The sequence below is a fragment of the Hylaeus anthracinus genome, unplaced genomic scaffold (genome assembly GCF_026225885.1).
Source record: "Hylaeus anthracinus isolate JK02 unplaced genomic scaffold, UHH_iyHylAnth1.0_haploid 11994, whole genome shotgun sequence".
Lineage (NCBI taxonomy): Eukaryota > Metazoa > Arthropoda > Insecta > Hymenoptera > Colletidae > Hylaeus > Hylaeus anthracinus.
This window is the reverse complement of record NW_026534341.1, coordinates 11,283,808-11,302,920: the sequence shown is the minus strand read 5'-3', so window position 1 is coordinate 11,302,920 and position 19,113 is coordinate 11,283,808. Positions and strand designations below refer to the sequence as shown.

General features: G+C 37.3%; 1 protein-coding gene across 1 annotated transcript in view; it reads left to right on the top strand.

Moving 5' to 3' along the window:
* The first annotated feature begins 4,331 nt into the window (after positions 1–4,331).
* Positions 4,332–19,113, top strand: part of LOC128888596 (zinc finger protein Gfi-1b-like) — a 36,139-nt gene continuing 21,357 nt past the window's right edge. Inside the window, exons 1-4 of the mRNA XM_054145611.1 lie at positions 4,332–4,877; positions 10,713–11,030; positions 11,532–11,753; positions 13,187–13,404. Of these exons, the coding sequence (XP_054001586.1) occupies positions 4,871–4,877; positions 10,713–11,030; positions 11,532–11,753; positions 13,187–13,404 (765 nt within the window). The 5' untranslated portion in view covers positions 4,332–4,870. The remainder of the gene's footprint in view (positions 4,878–10,712; positions 11,031–11,531; positions 11,754–13,186; positions 13,405–19,113) is intronic.

Sequence of the window (19,113 nt, the reverse complement as noted above, 5' to 3'; positions counted from 1 at the left end):
CGATTTTTACGAGACTTGGTACACTGGTTGGAACATTGAAAAATATTAGACACTTATTTTGTTGTATTGGCTGATACTCAAGTTCGTGGAGTGAAAACTACCCTTGAAGTTCTGAATGACATATAGTGGGTGTAGGAAGTATTCGTACATCGATCAATTTCCAAAAAAGCTATGTAAAATTGTAATTTATTAACTTATTTTTTAAAACAGTGACATTCAACATATTCTCGGAAATCTCTAGGATAGATAGAGTACCAAATAGGATAGCTATTTATATAAGTTGCGAAATTAACAAGAAAAAACAATTGTTTAATTTTTAAAACTTCATTAAAAAAAAAGATATTTACATTAATATACAAGTATATAATATTTCCTTCGTGGGATTTCCTTTTGATTTTGTAATTACTGTAACTTTTCTAAGCATTAAATTAACTAAATTATTAGTTATTCGAAATGGGATCTTTTTTCATTCCTCTATTAGAACCTTTTTTAAAAGTACTTTCCTGGAAATTTGATGTTTTCTAATTCGTACGGAGCAATAAACTAATGTGTTTACGTTACAAACTCTACTCTAAATAGTTCGTCATAAGAATTATTGTCATAATATCGCCATAAAAATACAAATACTTAATGCTTCTATACTTTTACCCACTTTTCCCATTTTTTTGTTAATTTCACAAATTATATTAACTAGTAAATGTTTGGACTATATCTATCTTAGAGACTTCCGAGAATATGTAAAATATCATTGATTATAAAATGAGAATGTAAGAGACTACAATTTCACACAAAAGTTTTTTGGGAAATTGATCGGTGTACGAATACATTCTACACCCACGGTATCTATGGGACTTTCAGATCGCATGCTAATATATCGATATCCAAATAAAATTATTTTATGAAATAATTTTAGATTTTTCTCAAGATGACGTGTACGTTTTAATTATATTAGGTTGTCTCGAAAGTTTCTTTCCTTTTATTAATAATTAATACATACACAATATTTTATGTTTTATGTTACATTACTAAATTGTGTACAATTCATTTCGCTTCATTACTGTTACAGCATCAATGTCTAAGAAATTAGATTGTCTATTTATATAAACACTGCCGCAGAAAATAATTGAGGGTAACTCACGAAAGAAACTTTTGTGACAACCTAATGTCTCTGATAATCAATGACAATATTTATGGCGATTAAAAAAATAGAAATAAATTTGAAGTAGCTAGACGAGCGTTCGATGAAGTTTTTGGGGTGATTTCCGATCGATAAGCGTTGGTTTGGAGTTGCCCCGGATGCGATCGTCTCGGGAAGCACACTTGTTCGTGCAAGCCGGCCGGTCGACCGACCTGGAGCACACGCGCACCTTGGAAACATCGCAGGTGCAGTTACCTGCTGGTCGAGTTCTTTCCTCGTTCCTCCTACAGCAGCCAATTATGCAAGTTTCACTTATTCGAAGTAACCAGGTAGCTCGTTATCTCGAGACGCGAGACCACGAGTGGGTTAAGGACATTGGGACCTGCTTTCAATACATTCCGCGATACGCATTCTTATAACACAAAAGCACACCGATAACTCACCGTTTATGGATTTTCCCTAACTCCGCTTCTTTGGTTCCATCAAACATTTTGTACATTTTTTAGATCACCTTTTCAGAATAGTTATTTCAGGACAGATCTATAAGGGTAGATCTATAAGTGCACGTATCAAGTGAACTAATTTTGAAAAAAAACATCGAACAATAGGCAAGCCCTCTCTTTTGTTAAATGATCATCACTAGGTAACAAGATGTAACCATCCCACATTTTCATAATCCTAGGAGTCGTCGCTAAGTCTATACAAAAAAAAAAGGGAGAAGCTTTCATATTTTCATATTTTGTCATATTAGTTCCTTTAGCAATACTTGACGGTGTAAATGATTACACCTCATGTCATTAGAAGAACTACACTAACATACATCCTTCATTGATCCCAGTCACTATTATCAATTGTTAAGTCAATCGCTTAAGTCAGTCAAAAAATTGTTTAATTGTTTATTGTTTTAATCGGTCCCCTCCTTAAGTGCTAATCTTTCTTCGATCCGTATGCTATATTAACACTTGGTCTACAGAGGTTTCTTATCAGATTTCTATTTCTGAAATTATACTTTAATAAATGAAATCAATTTATTAATATTAATTAGGAGGCTTGCACAAAAATGAATCTAAATATATCGCTGTCTTTTTACACGGAAAAAAGTTAGCATAAGTGACTGGTAAAAAATATAAACGGTCCCTGTGAAGCCTTGTGAAATTTGGAATGGGTCAAAATGACCGTAAATCTAATGTTAACCCTTTTTTTTTATAACTACCAGCAACTCGAGATGATTCCTTAGCGTTTTATTACCACGAATCCTAAGCTTAGATTGACTTCGAAAATGAGGTCTCTAATTTGAAATTTGAAAATCAGGTCACCTTTACCTCATCGACAATTATTTTATTGACATTTGCAAACATTATTGCTAATTGATTCACTGCGTCGAATCTAGTGGTGACCGAGAGTCACCTCTCGAGGTATAGCATCACGTTAAGATGTGACCGAGAATCATCTTTCGAACGTAAAGAGTTAACAAGAAAAGGTAAACAATGGCGACAGGAAGTATTGCAACAAAAGGACCAGTGTCCATCTTGGTGGTAGCGGAAAGCGTGCCTGGTGGAAGGCGTCTATGGTCCTGACCTACATCGGAGCAGAGTCGGTTGTAAGAGCCATAGTCCAACGGTTCGTCCCGCCGCTCAATGGATATTTGCGACGCAATGTCGGCGAGGGTTTCAAGGTCACCGGTTGGTACCCATCTATATCTAGATCCGACTAGAACGAGGTGTGGGATCAACGAGGGTGGACCCGGTTCTATGAACGCGGCCCAATAGAATGTGTCGAGCTGGCGCAGCCGCACAGACGGCTCTCCTTCTTCGCTGGTCTTCTGCCGAATCAAATCTACCCGCTGTACTAGCATGCGCGCGCATCCCTCACTCTCTTCATCGTCTCGGCTGCCTATTGGCCTCGCCGCAGCGTCCAGCTCTCGCTAACTACCAACCGAGTAATCATTAAGCAAATAGACCGCGGCGATGACTTTTCCTCCGCGGTATGCTCCAGCCGTCCGCCATTTTCCGTGGTCTCTGAGATTCTGGTAGATTCTCTCGATGCTCCTCTTCTAGAACGTCAAAGAATAGCGAATTCTCGTATAGTAATACCCCAACTACTATTATTTGTACTATTACCAACAGTTACTCCAATTATATGAACACTCGACCATTGACAATATAGACATACTGCTTTGCTCCATTTCTTGAGGAATAGGCATTACGAGAATTTTATCTGAGAAATAGATGGGGCACTCCAAAATCGTTGTTGTTGTAGAGGAACCAGCGAAGAGAGGCTGGATTATAGTCTTCTTCGCAATATGAAAATTTACTGTCAGATCGTTAAAATTTAAAGGTAGACTCGTAGCTGGTTGTTACTGGCGTACTTCTACATCGTTTTACATTTATCTTACAACTATTTAATATATTAGTATAGAGCAATTGCTCCATTTTCGAGGTCCTCGTCGTTTAATATTCATACACCGAAATACTAGCGTAATTCTGCTCCAAAATGTATCAAGGCTTACGACCATAATTACCGAGGTCTAAACGTGGACCACTGAACTGAGATACTCCACACCCTGACGACTCGTTACTAGAAGAGTGATGCTCGAAATAACTAGCCCTCTCTTCAGTATTCGACTCATCCAACATCGATTTATTCAATATCGATTCATTGAAGCAGGTCACAAAAGACTCTGCTCCAGTCTTGGACATCCTAGAGACTTTTGCTCTTGCATCCCTCGTTACCAAGATCTCTGCCATTCATCCCAAACATCTCACCAATCCATCAAACTCTTCGTAAAACATGATTCCAGAAGTATTCCGATACCGATCCGAGATACCAGGACTAGGTCTTGGCCCTCGGAGCCTCTGCTACCAACAGCGGCTAATAAAAATGTCGAGTGTGTCTCGAGATAAGAGCTGAAATGGTTAATCGAAGCTCGACCATGGCTCGCCGCGTGTCCAGATAGGGAATCAACGCGGTGAAGAAAGAAGTCGAAGCGACGAGGTGACGCAGCCGCAAGAGGAAGACCAAGCACGAGGGCAGGGATGAACAGGGCGCCCCTCCAGAGCGTCAGTTGTCCGTGGGTTAAAGTTAGTCGCGTGTTAGCGTGGTAGGCGTGGCCTCCAGGTAGCTCGAGCCGAAGAGCGAGGTGGCCGCAGGTGAGAAGAGAGAAACCTGAGCTCGTAAACGGCAGAGCTACCGGCAGACTGCGACGCGCGCTTCACGCGAGACCGTGCGTGCATCCTCCTCGGCCAGACCGAGGTCAGTCAGGGTCCTGCTCTTCGCCAGGACACTCCGAGAGAATCTTAAGAGCGATTTACAGCTGCGTCAACCCTTGCTGTTCTTCTTCTCTCTACCTTTCATTTCTTCGGACAAACCAACACGCGTATCGGTCGATCAGACGATCGATACGTCGACCAGTTCGCGAAACGGTCCACGCGGAACAAGTGTCGCGGATCTGCAATCAGGAGGAAGTGTTCCGCGCCTCGATCCCGATCGATTCGGTGCAACGAACCCGACGACTCAGTCGAACGGTCGTCGCGACGAGTCCAGTGAACGTTAAACTGGTCCCACTCGTTTGGAACCGTCTGTGGATTTGACTGATTTGTGTTAAACATTTGTGCGCGACACGGAAGCTGGAGCGAGACGTCTCGGCGACCTTACGTCCTCGCGTAGAATTACTGTTCCTCTCCATGAACAGTCGGAAGCTTTAAGGAATCGATCGTCAACCAGCCAGACGCAATGTGCGGTGAGTATCTTGGCACTTTCTGTCATCTTTTCGTAAAAAGATAGTAGGAACTCGTAAGGTTTCGGAAGAATCTTCTCGACCCTAAGTTAGATCATATATAGCTTTGTATAGTTTTTCCTTAACTCCTTAATATCTGAGTTAGAGATGTCTCGATTCCATCGTTGAATCATCGAAGAATCTTCTCGAGCCTAAATTAGATCAAATATAGCTTTGGACATGTTTTTTAGCTCCTCGATAGCTTTGCGTAAAATTTGTGTACATTCGTGATATCTGATAGCCTTGAAGGTTCAGCCACTTATCCTTAATTGACCGACAAGTAATTTCTTTTACGAGGGATAAAATTTCATTCGTGCTAAAGAGGGCTAAGTCTTTAATTGCTGCGCTTTAAGTAAAGGAGGATTTTCTTAATTGAACCACTTCTTAGATTTGCATAAATTATATGTACTATTCCCAGTGAACGAGTCGAAAGTGTTTTCACGGTTTGCCACTTTGTGTTTATTGGTCTTTGGCATAATCCGATGGTTACAGTTAGTCGGCGGGTGGGTTTGTTGCTTTTTTTATACAAAAATACCTAGTAAAGTCAGAAAGTTAATATTTCTTCGTATTATGGGAATGCTGAAGGAAACTGTAAGAAGAGGTTTAACAATAAATTCTTTTATCTTGTTTATTTTATTCTCTGTAACTGTCATGAACTTTTCTTCGCGTACTTTAATCTAATTGATGCTACTGTCTGATACAATCTACAAAAGAATTTTATATTAGTTCGTCCTGTTCATACAAGTTATAAATGTACGGTAGATTCTTTTCGATAGCAAAATATTTCTTGAATATCTTATTTGTTCCTATAATTCCAGTCATACTATATCATTTCGAGTGGTACAAGAACATGCTATCTGAAATGATATACATAGTTGGCCGCATTCTAGTAGTAAGCTAGACTAAATCTGACCAGTTTCGACGTTTTCTTCTTAAATTGAATATATATTTTCACGTTCGAAGAACAATTTCAAAAAGTTAACCACCCTTACCGCTTTATCCCTTGTCTTATTATTAGCGTATTGTTCGTTTTCATTCAAGGTTCGTTAGCGAGAACAAAAATTTAGACTAAAAAGTATTTGCTTGCTTTTTACTTCGTAGAATGATACTCATGTATAATTAGAGTTTTTATATAGATTAGATACTGTAAAATCTATTACTAAATTACCTAAAATATTATTATTACACTCGCTCGACTATACGATAAGGTTGCTTCAAACCAAAACCACTTCCAACGTTTCCCGAAATTCGTTTCCTAATGTGCCGTAAAAAAGCAGAAACGGGGAAAAGTTTTACGCAAATAAGAATGTCGAGTGACGGATAAAACATAAACAATTTCCGTATACTTATATTATTCATTCAATAAGTATTCGAACGTGAATATAAATTTAAATTAAAATTTGAATTTATTTTTGAATTTGTATATATATTTAAATATTAGTTTGAATTTGAATCCTAGAACTAACTCATGTTTTACGTTGACGAAGTAAAAACTGATCTGCGCCCTTTTTATCAAGATTGACGTCATTAGTGAAATTCCTTTACTTTCAAATTTGACGCATTTCACGATAAAAATAATAACCTTAACAAGTTCCTCGTGTAATAGGTCGTGAGTACTTGGAATATGTTTCATTTATACGTTTATCGTTGACGATGTGTCGATTCTATTTCTATATTCAACCTATATATACACAGTGTCTCGTACTTTTGTATGTTTCATGCACACTTAAGTATACGTATTTATTAATAAAATATACATGTATATATATATATATATATATATATATATATATATATATATATATATATATATAATAACGAAAGGTTCATTTATTTACAAATATCTACATGTGTATCAAACATATATCAACAGTTAAGCACACTGGCGTATAAATATGTAGAAATATACGAAAGTATATAAATTCACGAAAATCAACAAATGTTAGTAGCTAGTTTATTTATATGTAAAAATCTGTACGTTTCAACAACCATAATTTCTTTGTTACTTTCTGGTGAACAGTAAAGCTTCAAGTGTTATCGTTTCGAAAATTAAAGAGTTTGCCGAAGACGGGACAAAAATATTTAATATTTACTCCATTTCGTCGTTCAGATGTTCCCCGTTTTGGAGTGAACGTTTCCAATTTTCACCGTTGAAGAAAAGAAGTATTTGCACAACCGGTTCCGTTGTAGATACGCGCCAGATTTTAGTGGACATCTGTTGCTCGTCGCCGATTCAGAATCTTGCGGCGGAGCGGGCCAAGAAGCGTTCATTAAGCGAAGAAGAGGAAGACGTAGACAGTCATTTACATCGACACTTGTTTACACATTTTTTAATCGACCATTTGGTGCTGCTACGTCGCATTTCCGTCTGATCAACTTCGGCTTACAGGCGTTCTCAAGATTTACAAAGACCCACCTTTCGTCTGTTATTTAATTCCAATTTTAAAACTTGGAACAGCTTGATATTTCACAAATTTCTCAAGATATTATACGATATCAATCATTCCAGACGAGTTAGGATTGTTTTGCTAAGTAAGTTGAATGTTTTGACATCGTAAATGATGGCCGAAGGTCTTAAATTAATTTTACATTAATTTTACATTATGATAATAGTCACAGCTGATGTTGCAACAAATTAAATAATTTATACTTTCGATTGAAATAATTAAAGCAAACAATTTCAGATGAATCGAACAAAAATAGTAAGAGGTAAAGGGAACTTGCATACATATAGATTTTGTATAATTCGTTTTACCATTATTTAAACTCATTTAAATAACGTGTAAAATACATACAACAGGAAAAGTATATGGTTAACAAGGAAAAGAAAACAATAAACATGCATATGGAAGCATAGAACCGAGAAGTATAATTTTGGAGTAATTGTTACACAAAAGCTAACATGTTCTAAATTACGATGCTTGCGCCAGGAGATTGCGGTTTCCAATTTGGTTTGAAATTCTTCAAACGATCGATACTTGTTCGCGACGAATTGTCGTGCTCTTGCTTGTAAGTTTGCGCATTTTCCTAATCTCGAGTGATAATGTACACTCGTACGACGCATTTTTCCTCGTTTTTTTTTTGCGTGTAACAACACAAACGTCGCTAAACGCGGCGATAAGTAGCGGTCGGTGATTGACATCGAACTCGAGCACTATATCTCGTTATCTATGCTAAGTACGAACGACTTATACGTGTACCTTGCACGGTCTTGTTTGCAAATCGTAATTCAGATTTATTCAAACAACGAGTCACGATTATTAGGTACATTTACGAACGTTATCTGATGCCAGAAAGCCTTCGGCGCGACGATTACCATTTCCTTGCATTACTAGCTAGGCGATAACCCTTGACACTGTGCGAATGATAAAATGTCCTTGTCATTTATGTAATTTCTTTATATGTTTTTATAAAAAATTCCAAAATTTGTTAAATTTGTATTTCTGATTTAACAAAAGGTATTATAGTGTTCGAGACGAATTCGAAAACATAGTATACCGTGACATCTTCCGATGACCTCGAAGGCAAAGAAATGAAAATTTCAACAAAAAATAGCAACGTGCTTTTAATACATCTTTTGTTTATTATTAAGACTCGAAATTACACTCAATTCAGGAACCTTTGGCTAAGTGACCTACCTATTTTTGTCGCTACAATCTTGTACGCTTATTAAAAGACAAAATCAGCGACAACAAATATGTAGACCTTCATTTGACCTTGTGTAAAAATGTGTGTCATTAATTCCACTGCTTGTTCGAAGACGTCAAATAATGATTTAATGCCTCAGTTCTAAACAACTATTTTAAAAGGTGTTCAAAATGATTGCCATTAACTCCCATACATTCTCGAAGGCATATACTTAAAATCCACTCGCGTTTATTTCGATGTTAGAATGATTTCTTTTTTGTGAAATAGTTGATTCGCTAAATTGTTCCTTTATCAACTTCCAACAAGTAGTGGAATTAATGGCACACACTTTTCGTGATTTATTGTTCCTTCATGGCCAAGTGAGGGTCGACATATTGGAGGAACATTAAAGTTAATGTCATTTATAAATATAGAAATATAACAATAGATGTTTCTGTTAGGGATAAACAAGTTGAACTGATTTCTAAAAGAACAAATATTACGATTCAAGTTTCTTTTCTCAGAGTAGAATTGTTAACTTACAATTATTTATGAAAGTAAGACTGTGGAAGTTATTTTTAACGTACAAAGTGTTAAAGTTAAAGATATTACATTTATGAAAGTAGGAATGGTAAAGAAAGAAAAAATAAAAATCTCATGAAAAGATTTATTTCTCAATTTTCTTTCTCCGATGTAATAATATTTTTCCTGTTCTATTTGAATAAATGGTCAATTGTTACACGTGACCATAGATTCCTACCTATCTACGCTCTACAACTTCTATCTCTTACATTACTTGACACGTTAGCTTCGTTCAATTGTCGATTATTAAGTCCTGAAAACCTCGATAGGCAAATGGAAGCACGCTGACTTTCCCGTCTATCACGAACGATGTCCTACGTATAATCACAACTGTTTCCCGATTAGATGAAGTTTCCATTCTCTGAGCACAGAACGACCACACGCACGCGTAGTTCATGATATATAATTCATAGTCGTTGCTCGAGGGAGGAGCGCAATTGTGATTTTCACTATAAATCTGATAGCTGCGGCTATCTGTGACTCCCAGGAATAATGCATTAACATATACGCTCGCTTTTAACTACACTGAAAACGCGTTCCAACTCTTTCGCTCCGATGAGCCACTCTAATCGCGAAACCATCTCGGAACACTGAGGGCGAGTTTAGTTACTTGCCAAGCAAGCACGACACGTTACAATAAATAACCTTAGTAGACGATTTTTGTCACGAAATTTTATCAAAAGCAACAATAAAGGATTTTAGAAGAAGGGATTTAAAAATTAGAATTATTTTGCTGGCAAGTTGAAAGTTTTGCTGATGAAACTGGTGGTTATAGATATAAAATTAATTTTACGTTAATTTGTAGAAATTGTTACAGCTGATGTTTCAATAAATTGAGTAGGTTGTACTTCCTGTTAGAGCATGAACAGCAAGTAAACGAAATTTCACCTGGGGTTGGGCGAAAATAGTACCAGTTACAGGAGAAATACATAGAATTTAAATTTAAATCCGTATCTGTTTTATAATATATTTATATATATTACATATTTATTCTGTCATTTATAATGATATAATTTAGTGACTAAACTCACGAATGGAAATTATTTTGCTACAATTTCAAGCATTATGACTTCAAATCTAGCTATCTGTGTAATATCAATTTTACATATGATAAATTCCAAAAATAATTCCAGGTTATATTTTTACAAATTAAGTACCTTGTACTTTCCACTATATAGCATGAAGAGCATCTAAATAAAGTTTCATCTGGGTTGAACAAAAGTAGTATCGGTATAGGGAAATCACGAACGACTTTCGAATGTTATCTTATCAGTAATTAACACTTTCGCTGCGGATGACGCACATGTGCGTCCAACTGAAAATATATGGTTGTTTTTATTATTTTTCAGTTTTCATTTTTTTTTTTTTGTTCGGCAATCATATTATATATAAAATAAGTTACCACAAAATTAATAATTAATTTTCAAAATATTCATATTAGAACATTTGTAAGAAATTTATCATTAAAAAAAATATCATAATAGCCCCAGCGAACGGCTACTTATTTTCGTCCGCAGCGAAAGTGTTAAATATCTAAGTTATTGATATCGTTTGAGGTATGCAGTCGTAATTTTCCTGTTTGTCTATTAGAAGCGGTACCACGGACTTGGTATACGAAACCAGATCTCCACTGCAGCGGAGTTGGTGTTCCAGCGGGCGCTTTGTCACCCCCTGCCACACTTTCACCACCCAGCAGTCCTAGCGTGACTCTGCCACCTTCGCCTTGGAGTCCTGGCGCGACAGGAAACACCACCAGTATCGCGACATCCTCTCACCCTTCGTCGGTCTGTTCGTCGAGTCTCAATCAACCATCCTCGGATCGCTTCAGCGCTTTCACTCTCGTCTCGACGTACAATCCTGACACGAGACTTCAAACACTACCGTCAACGACCATAGCCGCGACACGAGGTATAACTATTTCTACTTTACACTTCGACACCAGCAGAAAATCGCACAGTCCAAGGCTGTACTTAAAGAAGATTATATTGAGAATTTTAAACACAGTTTAAAGCAAGTTTGTTTTCTATGGAAAAAGCAAGTTTGTATTTTTGTTTGATTCTCAATCAGATCTTTATTTGGATGATTTTACATTATTTGTATAATTCCAGTAGTTAAAGTTTTCATATTCATTTCTTCGTTACATTATTTGTATAATTCGAGTAGTTACAGTTTTCATATTCATTTCTTCATATTATATTCAAAATAATAATAAATGTAAGTATAATTTCAAAATTAAATAATTAAATATAAGTTTGAATGCTCCATATTTAAAAAGAATTAGAGACTGCGATTTGGGGGGTGTTCCTGATTAGCGACAGACCCAATTGGCAATTCCTTCTAGAGCTGATACTTTGAAGGTTTCGTCAGTAGTCGATAGGATTGTGCAAGCCGAAATCTCCTGGATTTCAGAACTGCGGTGTGGTCTGATGTACGGTGGTTATGGATCAGCAGGGGCTACCTGGTGGGCCCGACACGTGAGTCTCTTGCTGCCCCATTCCCTGCTGCCATCCGCGAGAATCCCAACTCAACAAACTACGCCAGTCACGAATTGTTCGCCCGTTCACCTGGAACCACTCAGCCCATCCAGATCTGGCTCGCCGCGAAGATGTACACCAGAGAAAACTAAATTCGGTGAGCATCGGTCCTATATCAAAATGAATTTAGGGAGTTAAAGAGATTGTTTTAAGGTCTATTTACACGTATCCGTAACGTGTCAGTTCCGTATCCGTTCAGTTCCGTAATGTTCCATCAGTGTCAGTGATTTTAAATATTCTTCTGTTGTTTTTGAATGAGCATGTTCACACACGTCCGACACCGCTCCGTGACGTTCTTGATACGGTACGGATACGGAACTGACACGTTACGGATATGTGTAAATAGACCTTTATGATACTCCCTTACAACGTTCATCTTACTAATAAAGACGCTAAATAAATATAAATAAATATAACGCATTCATCGCAATTACTATGTGCAATCCAGGCGACACTGGCAAATGTGTGCGGGAGCACGTTCGAAAACCAAACCCCCTTGCCGATAATTTCCGTTCATAACCGGACGACAACGATTTCATTTTGTCAGCAGTTTGCTAATTCCTACTTAATTATCGCCATTAGTGTCTACGCTTGTCGTTATAAGCGATAAAAGGCAAACCTGCCAACTAAACGAATTACGAATCCTTCACAGTGCCATGCAACGTTTTAATTTCGAAAATTACCACCCATTAGCACGCAAATCTTTTTAATTTAGTTTTCGATAAAATGGAGATAAATTGTGATAAATTACGAATTTCTACTGAAGGAAAATGGACGGGTTCCATTCAATTCTTTTCCTCGATATTGTCGAAGTTTATTATCTTATGTTAAGATTATTATAATCTTATATAATTAGATTTAATTACATAACTATGTTGTATTTAATATTGAGTTGACTTATTTTGAATATTATCAATCGAGAGTAGTCATTAAATATGCGAATGAATATTCGTTATTAATTCTCTCAATAATATGTTTCGACAGTATTTATATTTTGATAAAAGTAATCTCACCGAGGATGTTAATATTGTGAACCCTAATTTGTACAAATAAAATGATGCAATTAATTATGTACGTATCGAACTAGTCAATTGTTCTCTGCAATATTTTACTTTTTTCCTTTAATCTATCCTTTAACATGTAACGATGTTGAGAATGGTAACACTAGTATATAGGTTAAACCCATCGGTGACACAGTGACTAATAATCATAATGAGGAGATTATTTCCACTAGTGCACGTTATAAACAAGTTCAGTTCCACGTAATTAGCATATCACCAACAACAGTACAAGTACATGAATTTTGAAAAATAAGTGCCAGTTTGTCAGTTCGAGCGTCATATATTCAGGAGTACATATTTTCAATCAAATACTTAGATTCTCTTCAGGGTATACTTATAATTTTACCATTCCAAAAAATATTGTAATTACTTAATTAATATAGTATAAGTAATTAACGTTAATTTTTAATAAATTGACATATCGTAGAATTGATCATTTGTTATTGGAATATTTTATTGTGAATTTTAGACGAAGAGGCGCCGCTGAATTTGAGCACGAAACCTGGCGATGTTTTGTCCAGTGTCGAGCGAAAAAGTAAAATTTGGTCACCAGGAACAGTCTGCGAGAGAGAAGCAAAGGAAACCAGGGTGCCTTCCTCGAGGAGTCCCTCTTTGACTCCTGTGGTCACCAGACAAATTCATCATTCACCACTGACGCCGCCCTCCTCGACGGAAAGGACTTTCCAAGTGAGTCTTTTGTGTTCAAATCCACTTTCTTCCGTTTGCTCCATTAACACAATTTCATTTTTATTTCCGAAATGATCTTTATTGATCCAATCAACGTTTAGATAATAATTTTTATATGGACAAGTAAAATTTATGTTTACATCAACGTTTCCTCTTTAAGATGACAAAACAGAGTCAACAGAGTCGAAGTATGAAGTGTAAAATTGTTGAATAGGTTTTCGAAGAACGCTACCGATATCTCTCTAAGAAATCTCAACCGATGAGCTTGCTCGCCAAGCACAAACGTCTAGCATTCGCTTTTGGTCTCGTGGAAAGTCAGCTTTACGACTCCGTAAACACTCGTTTCAGACGTTTTACAGGTTCGACACCCTCGAGCTTGTTAAGTGTACCGCGGTCAAGTAGTAGAGCACCCTAATAACACCAATTCACAAGTATATAGGTGTTTGTTGGATATAAATCATATTTTATGACAAAGGGTAGCCTGCTCACCGTATTTAAAGACATTCAGTATATATTTATTAGGTGAGATTAATTTTGTGCTTTTGAACGTCAGACCATTTATTTAAAAAGGAAAACTATCTTTTAATCTTTCGTCGCAACCTGATGGCAATTGAACTTCCTACTTCAAAAAAGAACTTCAACTATATTATTACTATTTACATGAACAATTTCATCTTTATCAATCCTGCTTGGAGTGATATTTTTAATTTTAACGAAACTATTTACAGAAATAATATTTATTTAAACATTCTAATTTTATTAATGACTTGCACGTTTATCTATAACACTTTTACTTTTAAATACAACCAACTTCAACGTTAATAGTTCTGCTTTCAAGAAACATAATGATTCAATTTTAATATTCTTTTTTTATTACGGTATATTTATATTATATTATAAATAATATTTTAAAGTATCAACATGGAGTGCTCGAATTCCATCAATTCATAGCACGCAGTTATCCAGGAAACATTTGGTTAGGAGCGCGTATCGATCGGCAAACGCTAATTGTTGTACAATTGCACGGTACAGATGATCTCGATTATAGTCATTTAAGCCGTTCTCCCACGTAAGCGACGCGACGGCGACACGATCGAGAAAATTATCACTTGACAATCGCTTGCATACGAATCGAACATTTTCATATACATTGCATTCGTATGTGCTTTATCCACTAATACTACCGTGACATGATGTTTAGGAATCCGATCGCCTGACAATTGGCCATGCCAGTTGCTCTGCAATGGTCGCGTATTATATTAGTCGCTCGAGGATTGCGACATTTCGACCAGTGTTGAGCGAAAAGCAGTGATAACGTAACGTCAAATGTGAATTTCTACCGATACTATATATTTAATATTACATTAGAATTAAATTTATTTTATATTGCACCGTTTGCAAGTCGATTAGTTCATAAACTAATAATAAATTTTCTTAATAATCAAATCATGTCTTTTTGGCCTGTGAATAATATACAATTAATTTCGTAAGTCACTTCGATTAACCAAACAGTAACTTTTGAATGGAATGGTATATATCAGATTTATATTACACATGTGTTGAAATAAACAAATATCGTTTTTCCGTAGTATACTGCAATTGAAACGACTAAAAATAATCTAGAACAAAACGAAATTGCGCAAATCATACGGGAATTATATTCGGAGCTAACAGAAAACAAAGAAACGAAAATAACAATAGCATGGATACCATCTCATCAAGGTATTCCTGGAAACGAAAAAGCTGATCTAGCAGCCAAGGAAGCAACAAATAATACCACCAATCACGAAATACCGATCCTTCTGCAAGATATTAAAAGACACTTACGCGATTGCATCAACGAAAAAATGAAACAATATTTGGAAAACAGAAAAGACACTAAAAATCCATAGAATAACAGATGACTTTTTCGAAGAATCACCCACAGGATACCTCAACAGACTAGAACAAGTAAAAATTACGCGCATCAAAATTGAACATACAAATTACACGCATAAACACCTACTTGAGTAGACCATTAAACCCACATGCCGTACATGCAACGAAATTCTAAAAATAGAGTACGTAATATTTACTTGTAAAAATACGGAACCACTCCGCATACAATACGAACTACCCACTAGTTTAAAGGAAGCATGGAGCACAAAAGAAAATTTAAACAAAATAATTCAGCTACTTAAAGATGCACATATATGGGCCAACATCTAACATTGGAGAAAACCTCATAAGAAACTGTCGCTAATAACCAAAGGTTGCGACGTGAAATATGTAATAAAAAAAAAAATGTTGTTTTTGATATTCACTATTTTATTACCAAACTTCTAGGACCATTCACAAACGTGCTTCTCTCTTTTATTCAAAGATTGACGATTTGTTTCCAATGTTTATTTAGAAATATTACCAAGTGTACTTTGAAACATACCTAAGGTATCCTGAAAGTTAATCCAAAAATTACGAAAAAAAAAACACTTAAAAGTTGACCCCCTTAAATTTGAATGATTAAATATCTCACGAAGGGATCAGCCTATCAAGAAAGTGTTTTAACGAAGCTTTGACCATTTCCATTTATACATCGACGCTTTAATTGTTCCATTCGGCGTTCCAAAATACCCATTCAGACGAGAATATTCATCTCTGGGTTACGGTTGATGAGTCGCTTCGCGGCACTCGGCGTTCCGTTGAATCGTATATTTGCATACGAGGAGAAATCTGTCCAAGTCACGCGATGGGAGTTTCGCGGTGGTGCAAGTGCCCTAAAGTACACCACGGAGCGGCGAAGAAGAGGGTCAAGCGTTTGACGAATGTCGGAACTCGACAAAAGCCAGCGGCGCAATTACGGCTGATTGAATGGAAGTAGAAACTCGCTCGGCTACAGTTTTACGCGTGACACGTAACAGCGAGTGGACATATTAGGATATCTGGGGCACACGCGCGTCATACGATCCTGATTCCGACCGACAAAAGCTTCCCTATAGCCCCCCGCAACCCCTCCTCCTCCTCCTCCTCCTCCTCACCCTGCATCAAAACCGGACCGCGGCTCTTTCCGTTCGTTCCTCAAAAAAAATTTTCCACAAACCGTCCCGAATCTCGTGCCCCCGTCCGTGCCCCATTGGAAACGGTTCGAATTTCGCAACACGGAAACCGCAACCCCGACACTCGCAATTACCAGGCGAATTTCCTTTCACGATTTTCAAAACGTTCGCGATTAACGTGCCACGTATCTGTACACGCACGACAAAAGGCGATACGTGTCGTTTATCATCGACGTATCCTCCTCCTCTCGAAGTAGGTCGGGCACGTTTGTAACAATGATGGCGCGAATCAAATTTTTCTTTCGCTTCCGGTGCAACAGGAACACCGATTGATTCAGACGTCCGCGTGTAAATGGTGTTTTATTGAAGGGGAACCTAAGTACTAGGTATGCCTGAAAGTTTCTTTCCTTTTATTCGTGGGCAGTATGGAGTATCCTCTGTTTTATGTTGCATCACCGACAAGGGAAGGCTCAGAAATGATACTCAACGATTGCAATGAAATTTGGTAGAGTGATAGATCTATATCTAGAATAAGCGTAACTGTAATATTAACCACAGATGGTCAGTCATTTTTGAGAAAAGTTAGTTTAAATATGTAGTAAAGCCCATAGCGGGATGCATTCCTATTGCTAACACAACTTCAAGCGGTATAGGTCAGTGTCACAGTGGCCAGCATGCTATGGGCTTTTACTACATATTTAAACTAACTTTTTTCAAAAATGACTGGCCACCTGCGGCTAATATTACAGTTACGCTTATTCTAGATATAGATCTATCACTCTACCAAATTTCATTGCAATCGGTGAGTATCACTTCTGAGCCTTCCCTTGTAAGGTTTACGTGGTCCACTTTGCTGTGTCCATTTATTCGGGAGCAAAGTAACATCAGCTTTTCGAAAATTTTATAGTTTGCTAGGAAAATATTGCTCCATGTGGATTTTTAACAGACTTCGAAAAGAAGCAGTTTACTCGATTCGACATGTATCTTTATTTTTTGTTTGTTTATATATTTGTCCGCCGATTACGCCGAGATGGCTTGACCTGCTAGAAAAAAGACAGCTGTGTGTAAATCGCGAAGGAAACTTTTTGGACAACCTAATATGAAGTTAAAGAATTTCTCGTGGAATGCAACGATTCCTGAGTATCTCGAATCGCGTCTGATCGACAACGACGACACCGCCGGCGGCGGCGTCATTCCGAATGCGCCTTGCGGCGCACTGCTTACTGCATTTGGACGACATCGAAGAAGTTCACCGAAACTCGTTCGCCTGTCCCTTTGGGAGACCGTAGAACGTGTAATGGTTCCTAAAGAGCTGATAAATCGTCGGTACCGAGGTTTCTTCGTAGAAGCATCGTTCACCTCAAAAAACCAAACGCTCTGTGGCTCGTTGAGTTTAATTTCCGTCGGTGCATTTGATGTTCGAATGAAACAATCTTAAGCATGACGAAACGTTCGAGAAACGATTCGAATAGAAAAGACGGTTTCTCCAACTTGAATACGCAGATAATAATAGTAATTTAATTTTACTGCGATAAGGGGATGAAACTTTTAGGAATTTGGTGACAAAATAAATTTTATTCTCACGAAGGGATCAACCTATCGAAAAAGTGTTTTAACGAAAGCTTCGATCTTTTTCATTTATATTTCAACGCGTTAATTGTTCGTTCGACTCAGAATGAACTATCGAGAATGTTCATCTCTGTCCTACGGTTGATAATAATAATTTAATTTTACTAATTCGATACGGTCAATTTCCAAAAGAAAAATGAATAGAATGCAGGCAGCGAAACGTCGTGCTGAAAGGGTTAAGACACACCACGCGTATCGATGTAGAGCTTTCCAACGACGCCTGTGGCTGAAACATCAACGCGGCTGTCCTCTAATTGCAAGAAGAGCGGAAACCCATTAAAAAGATTATCGAGGGTCAAACACCGTGCAGAATTAATGTCGTTGCAATATCGTTTCTTATTATTGATCGACGAGGGTCGTGAATCATGCGTACTGGCGGGTCGCGTCTACCGGTACCGGTGCACACTCATAATAATATTCAGCGATGGCGCGTTCGTACGCGATTCCACGCATGTACCTATGCGTGTATCGTGAAAAGAGACACGCCTAGGTCGGCAGCATTGTGAGGACTGGCGCCCATGCGACAATTAGTCGAGGAGAAAAACCGTGGCTCTGTGAACACAGGTGCGCCTGGCGCGACCGTCTCCTGGACTATCGTATTCCTTCTGCAACATCTTTCGCACCGATTTCGATCATCGAACCAACCCTTCGTCTATACCAGACCTGGACTAGTTTCGATTTAAATGGAAATGACAAATAATTGCAATCAAACCTTGGTAACTTCAACCTCAACGGGATATTCGATAATAATAATTGAATAGTAATATTGGAATAGCAATATTCGATAATGACGTTTGAATGGTAAGATTTGAATAACAACATTTCTATAGGGATATTCAAATAGTAATGTTAGATTAATAATATTTCGATAGAAACGTTCGAAGAATGATATTCGAGTGGTACTATACAAATAATAATATTAGAATAATAATATTTCACTAGGAACGTTTGAAGAATGATATTTGAGTGGTAGTATTCGAATAAAGGTATTCGAGTGTTAATATTCAAATAGGATATTCAAATAGTCATGCGAAACATACTCTTTACA